At 43.3% G+C, this 16,161-nt stretch overlaps 1 protein-coding gene across 5 annotated transcripts in view; it reads left to right on the top strand.

Moving 5' to 3' along the window:
- Nucleotides 1–479: 479 nt before the first annotated feature.
- Nucleotides 480–16,161, top strand: part of BIN2 (bridging integrator 2) — a 35,854-nt gene continuing 20,172 nt past the window's right edge. For all 5 annotated transcript variants that reach the window (XM_049883132.1, XM_049883130.1, XM_049883133.1 and 2 more), the window contains exons 1-2: nt 480–636; nt 10,665–10,745. In XM_049883132.1, coding sequence (XP_049739089.1) covers nt 556–636; nt 10,665–10,745 — 162 coding nt within the window. In that variant the 5' untranslated portion in view covers nt 480–555. The remainder of the gene's footprint in view (nt 637–10,664; nt 10,746–16,161) is intronic.

Below are 16,161 nucleotides of genomic sequence, written 5' to 3'. Positions count from 1 at the left end.
AGTGTTCAGGGTCACAGAAGCAGGACTTGAGTGACGGCCTCCTGAGGGGAGGCCCAAGTCTCCACCGTTCTGACCCGGCCTCCTCTGGACAGGCCCAGCCCCCTAGCCAGAGCGCGACATGTCCCCAGTCGGCCCGCTGCTTTGGGCGTTGGGGTGCCCCCAGCCCTTCGCGTTGGAGCGTGGATGGGCCACGGGGCGGTCTCAGCAGTGGGCCAAGGAGAAGGCCTCAGGGTGCGCCGCGGCGCTGGACTCGGAGTGGGCCTCGAGGTGGACCGTGGGGCAGGTCTCAGGGTGGCCGCAGTGTGCACACGGCTGCCTGCACTGGGCCTCAGGTGATCCTCGGGGTAATCCTTGGGGTGGTCTTAGGGTCTCGGGGAGGGACGCACGCACGCCGGGTGAGCACAGGAGCAGCTGGGCGGGAAGTGGGAGGCCCGCCCCCAGGATGCAAGGCATGCCGGGAGCCCGCACTTCCTCCTCAGGGGCCTCCAGAAAACCACAGGAGTTGCGTCGGGCAGGCGGCCCCGAGGGAGTCGAGGACGCTGAGGAAGCCGGAGGATGGCTGAGGGCAAGGCCGGCGGTGCTGCCGGCCTCTTCGCCAAGCAGGTGCAGAAGAAGTTCAGCAGGGCCCAGGAGAAGGTAGGTGATCATCTCGGGTCCTGCTTGTCTCTGCCGAGGCCAGACCGGTGGGCGGGGCGTTTAGGGCCTTTAGGAGCCCCGGGAGCCCAGGCCTAGAGAAGACAGCCTCCGACTTCTCCGGGAAACTTCTCCGGGAAACGGGAGAGCGGAAGGGGTTTCCATCTAAACGGGCGGATTTGAGAGAGAACAGAAGAAAACCACCCAGTCTTGAGCAAGGATTTGAGAATCAGAGGAGACAGCGATCTCTCAGGAACCTTAAAGAGCTCTCTCAGGCTGGGCTTGAGGACTCTGACCTAGAAAAGGTGAAGGATGTATGTAGCAGACTAGCAATCCAGCGAGGTTGGTATTTTACAGATGGTGAAACTCAAGGTTCAAAGAGAGTAACTTTCCCAAAGTCATAAAACACCAAAGACTAGCTGTGACGTTGTGATGCTGGTGAGTACCACCAGTTACTTGGATTGGAAGCCCAGTGAGAACTCTGGAATGACTCTACATAATTCTCTCTGTACCTAACCCTGTCTGGCCTCTGGGTGTTGTTTAAGCTAATGTAACCAGTAGCCCATATCTGCTTCCTTTAGGGTACCTGTTGCTTTGGAGAGTACACCACCCAGGATGATGAAGGAGAATCTCTTTTTAGATTGTGCCCTTGGCTAGCCCTGGGTGGCCTTACTCCAACATTAGCATTTTGGTAGGTTGTGGTCAGTAACGTGCCTGCTTATGTAGATTGTATGGACACTTCTTGAAACATTTTAATGGCATTCTTCTTTCTGCCTGTCCAGAGTATTTGCTTCTCAGATCTCTTGCTTTCCACCTACCAACACTGGGTTAGAGGAGATGGAATGGGAAGACACACATATCAGGAGAAAAAGGGGGAGGGAGGGACAAGAAGGACCTGATATAGAGTATTTGGTTTTCTGAAGGTTCATGGCCTTATTTTAGAAACATTTGTATGAACTGCACATGCTTGAGAATTGAGATATTCCTATCATCTTCTAAAGGTGGAGCCATGGCTTGGGTCCTTGGAAGGATTAAGGGCAGCCAGCACTCCTAAGTGGGATCGTCAGCAGAAAACTGATGGAATGTAGATTTAGGCCCTGTCTTTAGGAGGCTTTCAGTGGAAGGGGGAGGTACTCTGTATACTTTATCTGAGGAAGCTGCAATCATGTGAGAAAAGGGAAGAAAAAGAATGATTTTGTGTAGCCATATTTTGTTACTTCACCTTCCCTTAACTTCACCTTGACCATGCTTTCAGCCTCACCCAAAACAGTTGAATTACAAAACTGATTGCCCTACAAGCAATGGCCTGGGAGGGGGAAGGGGGTTTTAAATAAGAGGAGAAGGCTATGCTGTGGGCTGGAATAACAACAACCCTCGTGGATAATAGTAATTTTTGAAGGACACAGATTTTATCCCGTTTTACCTCTTATCTTCATCCAGCCTATCATCAATACCATGCCCTTGCTTTGGCGTTTCTTTCCTTTTCTGAACACTGACTCAGAAGCCTTATGTAAATCATTTCCCTGCTCTGAGGAAAATGCTCCGGTCCCGCATCTGTAAAATGAGATGGTTGATGTTTGTTTGGTTACTTGGAGACTCAAAAGTGGTAAATAGGAACTGGTCTAATGGTAAAGTGAGAAGGACTCCTTGAGCCTCAGAGTCAAAAACCTCCCAATGGAAGAACCAGCTACCCAGGTAGCTTTGTATTCTTGGCCTAAACTCTGAATAGGTAGAGAGAGAAGAGACTCTGGGGAGCCCCTAGGCTGATGCAGAAATCAAGAGACTATCCTGAGCTTAGACTCAGGCCCAGGGACAGGCAGACGTTGAACTTAAAGTGGTCTACCTGGCACCCTAGAGGTAGTGGTAGGGTAGGAATGGCCTGGGTTCTGAGGAGGGAGCTCAACTCAGCCATCCTGGAACCATAGTCATTGAGTGTTGGGAAGTTATTGGGAACAGGATAAAGAGGAAGAAAGTTAAAAAGAAAGGACTTCCTGGGAAACTGCCATTTGTCTATAATTAGTTGGATTTAATCTTCTGAGTAATAACTGTAATAGCTAATGTGTCAAATAGTTAGATGTGTCCATTATCGAGGGCATAGTATGAACCAGGCACCGGAACGTAACAAAAAAGACATGGCCCCTCCTTTTATGGAGTGCACATTCTAGCGATATATCTTTCTTTATCTTCATAAAGCATGAAGGAAGTTTTTAGTATCCCAATTTTAGAAATGAGGAAACAGTGCTCAAGAGATTGGTAAGTGGCAGATCTATGACTGAAACCCAGGTGTCCTGCCTTTGAATCCAATCCTTAGGCTGCTTCCTTTAAGCTTGCCTGATAAGCCACTCTGACATCTGCCCCTCCCCACTTCCTGCTGATTCTGTCCAACAAGGAGCAGAGCTAGGAGTGGAAACACCTTTTGTCGAGGCCTCCTCTTCTGAAACTCTTCAAGAGAAGGTCTGGTGGAACTTCACACTGTTAAACACAATGGGGATGCAACATTCTTCTCCTTGCTCTATTTTCCAGTCCCCACCCAAACTCAACATGAGACTGAATTCAGGCTGGCTTTATTGTGTTTTTGCAGTATGATACATCTTCACATTTCAAACAATTGCTTTCACCATCTATGATTTCTCTGTGGTATACCTCTTAGATCTGCCCTAAGAAAGGGCATTGTTTACCATTCCTTTGTTGGTCTTACTTCCTCTGTTGACTTTTACACATCTTGTGTGCCAGAGGGTTCAGTTCAACAAATATTTACAGAAAAACATATTTGTCCAAGGTACTGGGAGAGAATTTAGAGATGAGTAAGGCAGTCTTGCCTGCCAGAAGCTTACAATCTAGTTTTAAAAAATAAGTAACGTGAGAGATATGCAAGCCTCTGTGGGAATTCAGAGGACAGAAGGTTACATCTGATTGGGGAGAATCAAGACAGGCTTTATAGTGGAGGCTGATTTGAGATAGAAATTGTGGATGATTAGGAGTTCCTTAGGCAATAGTGGGGAGAGCATTCCGCTGAGGAATGCCAGCATAAACAAAGTATGGAGTCTGGGAGTCTCTTTTAGGTAGAATAATGGGAAATGTGGCTAAGCTGGAGCATAGGGAGTGGTGGGAGAAAAAACTAGAAAAACTGTATTAGGGGCTTTCTTTGTTATCTAGTGCTGCTGTAACAGAAATACCACAAGTGGGTGGCTTTAACAAACAGAAATTTATTCTCTCACAGCCTAGGAGGCCGGAAGTCTGAATTCAGGGCGCCAGCCCTGGGGAAGGCTTTCTCTGTCAATTCTAGGGGAAGGTCGTTGTCATCAATCTTCACCTGGTCTAGGAGCTTCTCATGGCAGGGATCCTGGGTCCAAAGGACGTGCTTCACTCCTTGCACTTCTTTCTTGGTGGCATGAGCTTCCTCTCCTCTTTGCTGGATTCTCTCTTTTATATCTCAAAAAATGTTGACTCAAGATAGGACCTAATCCTGTAGATTGTGTCCTGCCGCATTAACGTAACTGCCTCTAATCCTGCCTCATTAACATCATAGAGGTTAGGATTCACCACACGGGATAATCACATCAGATCACAGAATGGTGGACAGCCATACAATACCGGGAATCATGGCCTAACCAAGTTGACACACATTTTTTTGAGGACACTATTCAATCCATAAAAAGGCTACATTAAGAGCCTCAGATGCCAGGCAGAATCACTTATTCTTGATTTGTTAACCTAATTTTGTCTTTAAGCCTTTACACATGCTGTTCCCTCTGCTTGGAACACTATTCCTTCTCCTCTTCCCCGGCAAACTTTTTCCCCCACCCCTCACTAACTTAATAATAATTAAAAATAATAAAATGACAATTTCAGTACATAGAAAAGTTGGAAAAACACTATATAAAATATCTATGTGCTCTACATATGGACTAAATAATAGTTAACATTTTGCCAAATTTGCTTCATATCTCTATTATGTATATGTTGTCATTGTTATTGTTTGCTGCCATTGAGTCAGTCCTGACTCATGGTGACCCCATGTGTGACAGAGTAGAACTGCTCCATAGTATTTTGTTACTGGCTTCTCTACGCCTTTAATTAAATAAGGTTCTTGCCTCTCACTGCTCAAGAATGAGCAGGTAAGGCACAGAGAATTTTCCACACCAGCAAAAAAAAAAAAAAAAAATTTTTTTTTTTTTTTCAAGCTTTATTTTTAGGCTTACAAGCGCAGACCAGGAGGGCCTAGGAAACGCTTCCCCCATCTTCCAGAACAAAGGATTTGCATGGGTTTTTAATGGTTTTGGGGGTGGGGAGGGAGGTTCCTGTTTATTCAGAGGCATAGGCAGGGTTTTCCAGCAAGTGGCCCGTTTTGGGCAGAGGTAGGTTAACTAAGGTGCGCACACAGAAGCTTTTTAAGATGGCTTTAAGACGGGTCCTGTCCCGGAGGCTTCTCGGATCCATAGCAGGACTTACTATGGGATGTTGCACCTGTGCAGTCGCCTCTTCCCTGAGTTTGATTTCCCAGCTGAGGCAGCAGCCCCTCACTGCCCCTGGTGGAAGGTCACACAGCGGTCACAGGTGGCTGTTCTGTGCATGTCCCTGGGGCTGGTTTCATCTGGCTGCTTCTGAAAGACAATTTTTAGGAAGTTTCTGGGCTGTTTTCTGATACCCTGCCCCATTGTTCTGGGGAATGGCTTTGTTTCTGCACCCTGGCCCATTTCCTGTTACTTTGTTACTTTAATTTGTTTATGTGAATTGCAAATTTGGGGGCCCCTCTGTTCCCTGTCCTATTTCCTTGATTGTAGTCTTAACGGAAGGAGCCCTGGTGGTGCAATGGTTAAGCATTCAGCTGTTATCCAAAATGTTGGCGGGTTTGAAAGCACCAGTGGCTTCGAGGAAGAAAAGACCTGGGAATCTCCTGTAAAGATTACAGCCTAGAAAACCCTATCAGTCAGTTCTGCTGTGTCCTATGGGGTCACTATGAGTTGGAATCAACTCAGTGGCACACAACAGCAATCTTAAATGGAAGCAGGTTGCAAGGCCTTTTCTTCTGTGGAGTTGCTGGGTGGTTTCAAACTGCCAACCTTTAGGTTAGCAGCCAGTCGCAAACAGCTTATACCACCCGAGCTCCTTTTATTATCTATGTATGTATATGTGTACATACAGGAGCGCTGGTTGCGCAGTGGTTAAGAGCTCCGTTGGTAACCGAAAGGTCCGCAGTTCAAATCTACCAGCCGCTCCTTGGAAACCCTATGGGGCACCCCTACTCTGTCCTATAGGGTTGCTATGAGTTGGAACTGACTCGATGGCAATAGGTTTGATTTTTTGTTTTGAGGGGGGGTTTGAGCCATTTGATAGTAAATTGTAACATTGTGACATCCTACTTTAGCATGTATTTTAAAAATAGGGATTTCTTACATAACCACAACTCTACTGTCACACCTAAGAAAAAATTTTAACAAAATTTCATAGTATCATCTAATACCCAGACTCTATTCAAATGATCCCAATTAAGGATATAAACTAAAATGTAATAAATAATTATGGGAAGGGCCATGGTGAGGAACTTTAACCACCAAATATATATACAGTGATTTTTTTTTAAAGCTTTATCTCCAACCCTAACTTTTTATTTTGAAAGATTTCAAATCTACAGAAAAATGTTAAGGTCAGTGAACGTTGGAATATTCTTCCTCTTGGATTCACCCCTTGTTAACATTTTGCCATGTTTGCTTTCACTCTAACTCTCTAAATGTGTGTATTCTAATTTTCTCAGCTGCCAGGCCAGGCAAATTGGGGCAGAATTCTTAGGGTAGGACTTTAGGAATTAGCATTCTGTGAACTTCCATTAGGAAGTGATCTAAAAAGGAGAATTTATTCATTCCTACAACAAACATCTGTGGAGCCTCCGTACACCTTCTTGCTTCAAAGAACTCTAGTTGAGGAAGAACACCTACAACATAATGTAAGTGCCCTGACACAGAGTCCTGTTGCCTGCAGCAACAGATGACTTTAGGCCCAGGCTCTGGGATATGTTTCTGGGGTGATAATACTCACCTTTTCACTTTCTGAGGCTAAGATGAGAAAGTTCCCTCAGCACGTACCTCCCATGGCCTCTACGATTTTAACGTTGAGCCTTTTGGGGATTCGGGACATTGGTCTGCCCTGGGGTGTCCAGCACTAACCCTAGACTGAGTTTACACTTCTCTATCATAGTCCCTCCACCAAGGAAGAACTATGCCCCAGGCAAAGGAAGGGAGGTGTAGCAGGAAGGAAGTGAGAGCTGCATCTACCACTAGGTGGTTTTGCAACTTTCTGGTAGAAGACAGTGTTTTGTTGGGGGAAGAGGGTGGAGCCAGGGAGGATGGCCCAGGACTGCATACCCAGGGCCCACAGTAGTGAGATGGAGATAGAGACAGACATAGATGAACCCATATGGCTAAACCAAAAGGAAATAAAGACAGGCATTTACTGGTAAGGGGATGGAACTACATATGATAGTGGATACGTATTGAGTGCTTACTGTAAGGCAGGCTCTGTGAAAGAAGGTTACATAGATAATATCATTTAATCCTCCCAATAGCTCCAGGAGATAAATATTATCTTAATAGGGAATGTAAACTGAGGCTCAGGAGTTTAAGTGACTTACCCAAAGGCTTATAGTCAATAAGTGGAAAGACCAAGATTAGAGCCTGTATCTGTCTGACTCTAGAGCCCTTGATCTTCACTACTGTAGTGAGAACTCCGAAAGTAAGAGACACTGACCCCGCAAGTAAAAATGGAGACACTTGAATCAGGGTCTCTACCCAGACTCGTCATCATTCCCTAAGCCTGGGCACTCGTACATGTGATTTAAAGCCTTTCACAATGAGACTTTGTTACGGGTTGAATTGTGTCCCCCTGAAATGTGTGTCAATTTGGCTAAGCTGTGATTCCCAGTGTTGTGAGGTTGTCTTCTATTTTGTGAGCTGATGTAATTATTCTATGTGTTGTAATCCTAACCTCTAAGATGTTAATGAGGCAGGATTAGAGGAAGTTATGGTAAAGAGCCAGTGTCTTTTGAGATATAAAAGAGAAAAGCCAGCAGAGACAAAAGGGACCTCATACCACCAAGAAAGAAGAGCCAGGAGCAGAGCATGTCCTTTGGACCCAAGGTCCCTGCCCTGAGAAACCCCCAGACCAAGAGAAAATTGATGACGAAGACCTCCCACTAGAGCTGACAGAGAGAGAAAGCCTTCTCCAGGAGCCAGCGCCCTAAATTCAGACTTCTAGCCTCCTAGACTGTGAGAGAATAAATTTCTGTTTGTTAAAGCCATCTGTTTGTGGTGTTTCTTATATAGCAGCACTAGATAACTAAGACAGACACCTGCCTCCCTTTTTAGCTTTTTCCCTACCACTCCCCATCACACTCCCTAAACCAACCAAGCTGAACAAGCTCATGAAGCTCCGATAAAATTTCATACTCCCACGACTTTGCTGAAGCTATTGTCCTTGCCTGGAATCCTTTCTGTCCTCACCTTTATACTCTTATTTCAGTCTAGCAAAATCTTATTTCAAGGTCCAGCCTATTTGTCCCCTCCTGTGTCAGTCTTACTTTCCTTCCTTTTACAATTATTAAGTATCCATGTGCCTGAATCCTGAATAACCTAGATGAGTAAAGCAAGTACCCAAACCTTAAGGAGCTCACAGTTTAGGAGACATGGACAGATAAATACAAATGATAAAACCATAATAGAAGTGTATACAAAGTACAGGAGTTTCCAAGCACTTAAAAGAGATGTAGTTAAGTATCATGAAAGATATCTGTTATGAACTGAATTTTTATGGATATTTGCCTGACACAAGGTGGGGGGAATAGCATTCCAGGAAAAGGAAACAACATCGACGACAAACAACATATTCGGGAAACTGAAAAAGTATTGAGGAGGGAGTAGGGAGGAGGAATAATGAGAGCTGAAGCTTAGCAAGAAGTTAGATCTTTCAGACCTGTGTGCATGCTAGCATTTAAACTTTAACTAGCCAGGGAGATACATAATGGGCATTTAATAAAGTTTTGTTGAGCAGATGAATGGAGAACCAGTAGATTTTTTTTTTATTAACTTTTATTGAGCTTCAAGTGAACGTTTACAAATCAAGTCAGACTGTCACATATAAGTTTATATACACCTCACTCTGTACTCCCACTTGCTCTCCCCCTAATGAGTCAGCCCTTCCAGTCTCTCCTTTCGTGACAATTTTGCCAGCTTCCAACTCTCTCTATCCTCCCATCCCCCCTCCAGACAGGAGATGCCAACACAGTCTCAAGTGTCCACCTGATATAATTAGCTCACTCTTCATCAGCATCTCTCTCCTAGCCACTGTCCAGTCCCTTTCATGTCTGATGAGTTGTCTTCGGGAATGAGAACCAGTAGATTTTAAGCAGTGACGTGAATCAGTTAGATTTGCGTTGTGTTAAGTGTAACTGTGACTGGGGTGTGGATGGAGGGATTGGAAGCTGAAGAGTCTATAGGCCTATTGCAGCAGGCCAGGTAAGAAATTGAGGGCCCTTATTAAGGCTTTGGCAGTGAGACTAGAAGAGCATGGAATGGTTTCAGAGATAGATAACGTGAGGTGGGATTGACAGAATTGGTGAGGGATTTGATGAAAGGAGTGAGGGAAACGTATTAAGGGTGTCTATTGAGATTATGAGGAGCCTTGGTGGAGCAGTTGAGTACCTAGCTGCTAACCAAAAGGTCAGCAGTTCAAACCCACCAGCCACTCTGGGGGAGAAAGATGTAGCAGTCTGCTTCCGTAAAGATTACAGCCCTGGAAACCTATGGGGTAGTTGGAATCGACTCCTCGGCAATGGGTTTGGTTTGGTTTATTGAAATTATAACTTGGGCCTGAGAGAATGGTGGTTTTTCCTTCCAAGATGGGGGCTACAGGTAGAAGTGTCAGGACTCCCTTACCACATGTAACTGTTGTTGTTGTGTGCCGTCAGTCAATTCTGACTCATAGTAACCCTATAGGACAGAGTAGAACTGCCCCTTAGGGTTTCCCAAGGAGCCCTGGTGGCACAGTGGTTAAAGTGCTCAGCTGCTAACCGAAAGGTCAGTGGTTCAAACCCACCAGCGACTATGCAGGAGAAATCTTCTGTAAAGATTTATAGCCCTGGAAGCCCTATGAGGCAATTGTACTCTGTCCTGTAGGGTCACTGTGAGTCAGGACCTAAGAGGCTTAATCTTTACAGGAGCAGATCATCAGGTTTTTTCTCTCACAGAACCTCTGACCTTTCAGTTAGCAGCTGAATGCTTAACCATTGCACCACCAGGGCTCCTTACCACATGTAACTAGCTGTTTATAAGCGAGTCTCCCCATGAGAGTAAGCTACATAAGCACAGGGACTGGGTCTTTTTCCTCTCTGTGTCCTTTGCATTAGCACTGACGCCAGTGTGATGATTGACTCCCAGGTTTCCCAGTGGAGAGGAGATAGACATGGATAGCATTCATTTCTACCTAAGTTTCAAATGCATTTTATCAGAGCTTCTCAAAGTTTTCCACAAGGGTCCCTCACAAGAGAAGAGTTGCCTGTCCACCTCTCTAACCTCATTACCATCTACCCAGAGAAGTCTGAGGCTATGGCTAAAAGAGGGTCTCTCAAGTGAAAAACGTCAAGTCTCATGTTTTATCTTTAAAAGCCATGCGTGTTTGCGTTCTTCTCATTAATCCTTGTTTTAATATGACCCCCCCCCGCCCCGCCAAAAAAAAACCCTTTAAAATAACAATGCCATTCTAGGAAGATTACCTTATTTATTCTGGGGTTTTATACACCCGCAGCACACTGCCACATACTCCTCCTCCCTCTTCCCATTGCTGTTGATCGGTTCCCCTTGGGTACCCCAGTTTGAGAAAAATACGATTGTTTTTTCAGCAAGGCATTACATTCCTAATTCTGTTGGACTGATATGAGTACAACACTTTATTCACATCTGAGAGAAGCCAGGGTCATAGGAGGCCAACACCTAAGAGAGAATTGACTATAATCTTTAGGTCTTTCTGACTTACTTCCCCAGGTACTGCAGAAGTTGGGGAAAACTGTAGAAACCAAAGATGAACGGTTTGAACAAAGTGCCAGCAACTTCTACCAGCAACAGGTAATCTGGAGGGTGGGGAAGAAAAGCGTGGAGGAATAAAGAAGACATGAAGGCTAAGTGGTAAAAGAACAGCAGGTCTGTAACCAGCAAATATCTCTCCAACCCATCTTCCCCCCAGGGGTAAGGGACACAGTGACCCACTGCTTATCCTTCCCCAGAGAAGCTTATCTTTCAGGTTTCTGCTCACCCTGGCATTCTGGGGGACAGATTGCATGTTTCTCTTTTAGTGGTTACCCTCAGGACTTCTAAGATACAGTGGTATCACCAGGTTTGTAGAAAAAATCAAAGTGAGTTCCTGCTACCTTAGTTTTTAGCTTATTCATTTCCCCAGGGTACTTCTCTCCCTCCCTAGGGCTCCTTTTATCTCACCAGCCCTATGTTTTCCTTGTTGCCTCTCTGTCCACCACAGCTACCCTACCTGAGCCATTTGTTCTAATATAACACCTCTATCTTTCACTTGTCATCCGGCCACCAAATTTGCAATTCTTACTGTTCCTTCCATCTCAACGAGATATGATGAGTAATTTTATGTAGATAATATGAGTTAAGAAGTGGGTGGCTTAGAGGCGTGACCTCCTGTGTTATATGTGACCTTCCATCTGTCATGTGCCAGGCAGGCATTATGCACAGTATTTCATTTAATCCTCAAATCAGCCCTGGAGATTGCTGTCCCCTCTTTATAATAAAAGGAAGTTATTTGCATAAATAAAACCCAGTTAATTGAATTATATAGGGAAAAAAAAAAGAGGATATCTATCATGTAGTTCAGTAGTTAACTGTGTATCAGAATCATTTAGGAAATATTTAAAAATACAAGATCTCTGGGAGTATAGCCTGAGAGTGTGTACTTTCAAGCATTTTTTTAAATGGAAAAGTTCTTTATAAAGGTAGAGAGACTTGAATAACGAATCCACATGTACCTATCACTCAGCTTCAATAATTTATTGGCAGTCTTATTTCTTCTATGTCCCCATCCACTTCCCCCATCCTTGATTATTATGAAGCAAATTCCAGATATCATACCATTTTATCTATAAAAAATTTATTAGGAATCTCTAAGTGATAAGGACTTTTAAAAAAATGTAGCCACAGTACCATTATCACACCTCAAAAGAAAGTTTTTCTATAAAATATTACTCATTGCAGCAAACCAGTAAGTACATAAGGAGAAAAGAAGAAAATGAACTTCAAAAATAATAATTTCATACCCTCCCAACCTACAACCATTTTTGCTTCATATTGTCACAATTACTTGGTTAAGTATATGTGTGGTATCTAAACATATCCATGGTAAATATGTATATGAGGGTTACCAAAGTGACATGATTCCGTGCATATGGTTTTGCAACTTGCATTTTTTACTTAACAGTGTAATACACGTAGCCCCCGACTCCAGCGGGGTTCTGTTCTGACAACTCCGTCATGAGTCAGTTCTCACATAAGTAGAATTTTTTTTTTTTTTTTGGTTTTCCTTATTACTGTGTTTTGTTATCAGTATCTTTATAAATCCAATCTTTGGACATCTGCAAGTGAACATCTGAGAATGATAACATGGGCAAATTACATGCTGCAACACTGTTTGTAGAACATATCACTAGCGTTAAAATGTATTTAAAAAAACCCAAAACAAAACAGACGGTCATAAGTGCGGTTCGTCCTAACTCAAATACATCATAAGCTGGGGACTACCTGTACAAACCTTTTCAGGTTATTAAATATTCTGCTAAAATGTAAGTTTTAGTGATGTCTTTAAAAATTAGCAATAATTCATCAATATTATAAAATGTTCAGATTTCCCTGATTGTATATGATTTACTTTTCAGTTTATTTTTTAAAAATCAGACCCCTAATAAGAGCCCTACCTTTCAACTTGTTGCCATGTTTCAGTCTTTTAGAGATTTAAGATTAAGTCTCTTAATTTATCAGTTTCTACTCGTCCCCTTTGTACAGCTTACTTGATGATTCCAGGTTGTTTGTCCTACAGACTTTCCTACAGTCTGAATGATTCAGGAAGCATCAAAAGAAGATGGAAGGAATACACAGAGTTGTTATACCAAAAAGAATTAGTCGAAGTTCAGCCATTTTAAGAGGTAGCATATGATCAGGAACCCACGGTACTAAAGGAAGAAGTCCCAGCTGCACTGAAGTCATTGGCAAAAAACGAGGCTCCAGGAATTGGTGGAATATCAACTGAGATGTTTCAACAAATGGATGCAGCACTGGAGGTACTCACTCATCTATGCCAAGAAATATGGAAAACAGCTTCCTGGCCAACTGACTGGAAGAAATCCATATTTGTGCCTATTCCCAAGAAAGGTGATCCAACTGAACATGGAGATTACCAAACAATATCATTAATATCACACACAAGCAAAGTTTTGCTGAAGATCATTTAAAAGTGGATGCAGCAGTATATCAATAGGGAACTGCCAGAAATTCAGGATGGATTCAGAAGAGGATGTGGAACCAGCGATATCGTTGCTGATGTCAGATGGATCCTGGCTAGAAGTAGAGAATATCAGAAGGATGTCTACCTGTGTTTTATTGACTATGCAAAGGCATTTGACTGTGTGGATCATAACAAATTATGAATAACATTGCGAAGAATGGGAATTCCAGAACACTTAATTGTGCTTATGAGGAACCTATACTTAGATCAAGAGGCAGTTGTTGGACAGAACAAGGGGATAGTGAGTGGTTTAAAGTCAGGAAAAGCATGCTTCAGGATTATATCCTTTCACCATACCTATTCAATCTGTATGCTGAGCAAATAACCTGAGAAACTGGACTATGTGAAGAAGAACGGGGCATCAGGATTGAAAGAAGACTCATTAACAACCTGCATTATGCAGATGACACAACCTTGGTTGCTGAAAGTGAAGAGGACTTGAAGCACTTACTGATGAAGATCAAAGACCACAGCCTTCAATATGAATTACACCTCAACATAAAGAAAACAAAAATCCTCACAACTGGACCAATGAGCAACAGCATGAAAAATGGAGAAAAGATTGAAGTTGTCAAGGATTTCATTTTATTTGGATCCACAGTCAACACCCATGGAAGCAGCAGTCAAGAAATCAAAAGACGCATTGCATTGGGCCAGTCTGCTGCAAAGGACCTCTTTAAAGTGTTGAAAAGCAAAGATGTCACCTTGAAGACTAAGGTGCGCCTGACCCAAGCCATGGTATTTTAAATCGCATCATATGCATGTGAAAGCTGGACAAAGAATAAGGAAGACCAAAGAAGAATTGATGCCTTTGAATTGTGGTGTTGGTGAAGAATATTGAATATACCATGGACTATCAAAAGAACGAACAAATCTATCTTGGAAGAAGAACAATCAGAATGCTCCTTAGAAGTGAGGATGGCGTGACTGCACTTTACATACTTTGGACATGTTGTCAGGAGGTATCAGCCCTTGGAGAAGGACATCATGCTTGGGAAAGCACAGGGTCAGCGGAAAAGAGGAAAACCCTCAACGAGGTGGCTTGACACAGTGGCTGCAACAATGGGCTCAAGCATAACAACGATTGTTAAGGATGGCGCAGGACTGGGCAGTATTTCTGTTGTATACGGGGTCACTATGAGTCAGAACCGACTTGATGGCACCTAACAACAACAAATTTTGCTGATGCATTCCTGTGGTATTATTTAACATGTTCTTTTCTCCTATATTTTCGGTAAATTGATGGTTAGATCTAGCGGCTTGATAAGATTCAGGTTTTTGTTTTTGTTTGTTTTGGCAAGAAAAATTTATAGGTAATGTTAAGTTCTTCCACCAGGAGGCACATAATGTCTGGTTGCTTCCTTCTCTTGTGATATTAAAAACCACAGGTGATCCTTGACTAGGGAATCTGGGTTTTATATTATGTTTCCTAGGTAATTATGATGTGGTAGCTAGTCTGAGAGCAGTATTTGGCAGCCACTGATTTAGTCCAACTCCTTCATTTTACTGAGAGGAAATAGGATTTGATCGAGAGGGCAAGTGATTTAATCTCTTATTTCTGATAATGTCAGCTGTTTCCAATTTTTTGCCTTTAAAATCAAACCTAACAATCTAGCTTCATCTTTCCCTTCTAGACCTCCATTATATCAAGCACTTTTGGCACTGCTCAAGATTTGGTCCTTTAATTTACACTTGTTTTGCTAAGTATCTGTGTTTCTCTGAGTCTAGTTTTCTGTAGCAAGTAGGGAAGTCCCCCAGGACAGGGGCCATCTCCTGCATCCTCAGCACCCCATTCTCTTAGGACCTAGCTTTGTATACCTGAGCACCTAGGACCAGCTTCCAGAGTAAGTGGTTCCTTAACTGAGGACCGGGAAGGTTTGCATAAGGGTGGGGAGGACTGACTCACTCTTTATGGCAATGCCAAGAATTTGGCAAGGATTCAGAGAGTAGGAGTGATAAAATCATACAGTTTAGGGCTGGAAATGGCCTTACCCTCCATTTATAGATGAGGAAACTGAAGCCAGAGAAGAGGAATAACTTGCTAGCTGGTGGTAGAGCCAAGTTTCTTGACTTCCAGACAGGTGAGAACCTGAGACTATGCGAGTCACATCTGTCAGGAAAGAACAAAGATGCTGGGATTATTTGGCCGGGGACATTTCAGGGGAGGACAGACAGGTCAGAGAAATAAAATGTCACCCCATGAAGTCCTCCACTCTCCATCCCCTACTCCCACATACTTCATTTCCTTCGAGGAAAGAGAAAGAGCATAAGGAAAAAAACTTTTGTAACCAAGAGAGTTGAGATTCTAAAACACCGGAATGGAGATGGCTTTTATAAGGCGTAATAGAAGGTACATTTTACTGACTGTGGTGGAATAGTGCCCCCTAGTTTTGGGCAGTGTACCGGCTGCACAGTTGGACATGGTAGTTTTGATGACTGATCTGCTTTTCAGGCCATATAATATCTAATGAGCAAAAAAAAAAAAAAAATTAAGAATTTCATTTGTGGAAATTATACAAGATAGTTTATCAGCTTTTATTATTCAAATATGTATTTTTGAGATCAAATTTTCATGGTTCCCTTTGTTTTCTTTCAAAAAGAATTTGAAATTCTCATTTTTTAAAATTTTTATTGTGCCTTAAGTGAAAGTTTATAAATCAAGTCAGTCTCACACAAAAACCCATATACACCTTGCTACACACTCCCAATCACTCTCTTCCTAATAAGACAGCCTGCTCTCTCCCTCCACTCTCTCTTTTCGTGTCCTTTTCGCCAGCTTCTAACCCCCTCCACCCTCTCATCTCCCCTCCAGGCAGGAGATGCCAACATAGTCTCAAGTGTCCACCTAATCCAGAAAGCTCACTCCTCACCAGCATCCCTCTCCAACCCATTCTCCAGTCCAATCCATGCCTGAAGAGTTGGCTTCAGGAATGGTTCCTGTCCTGGGACAACAGAAGGTCTGGGGGC

Source organism: Elephas maximus, chromosome 4, assembly GCF_024166365.1.
Source record: "Elephas maximus indicus isolate mEleMax1 chromosome 4, mEleMax1 primary haplotype, whole genome shotgun sequence".
Lineage (NCBI taxonomy): Eukaryota > Metazoa > Chordata > Mammalia > Proboscidea > Elephantidae > Elephas > Elephas maximus.
This window is presented reverse-complemented; position numbering and strand designations above follow the sequence as displayed.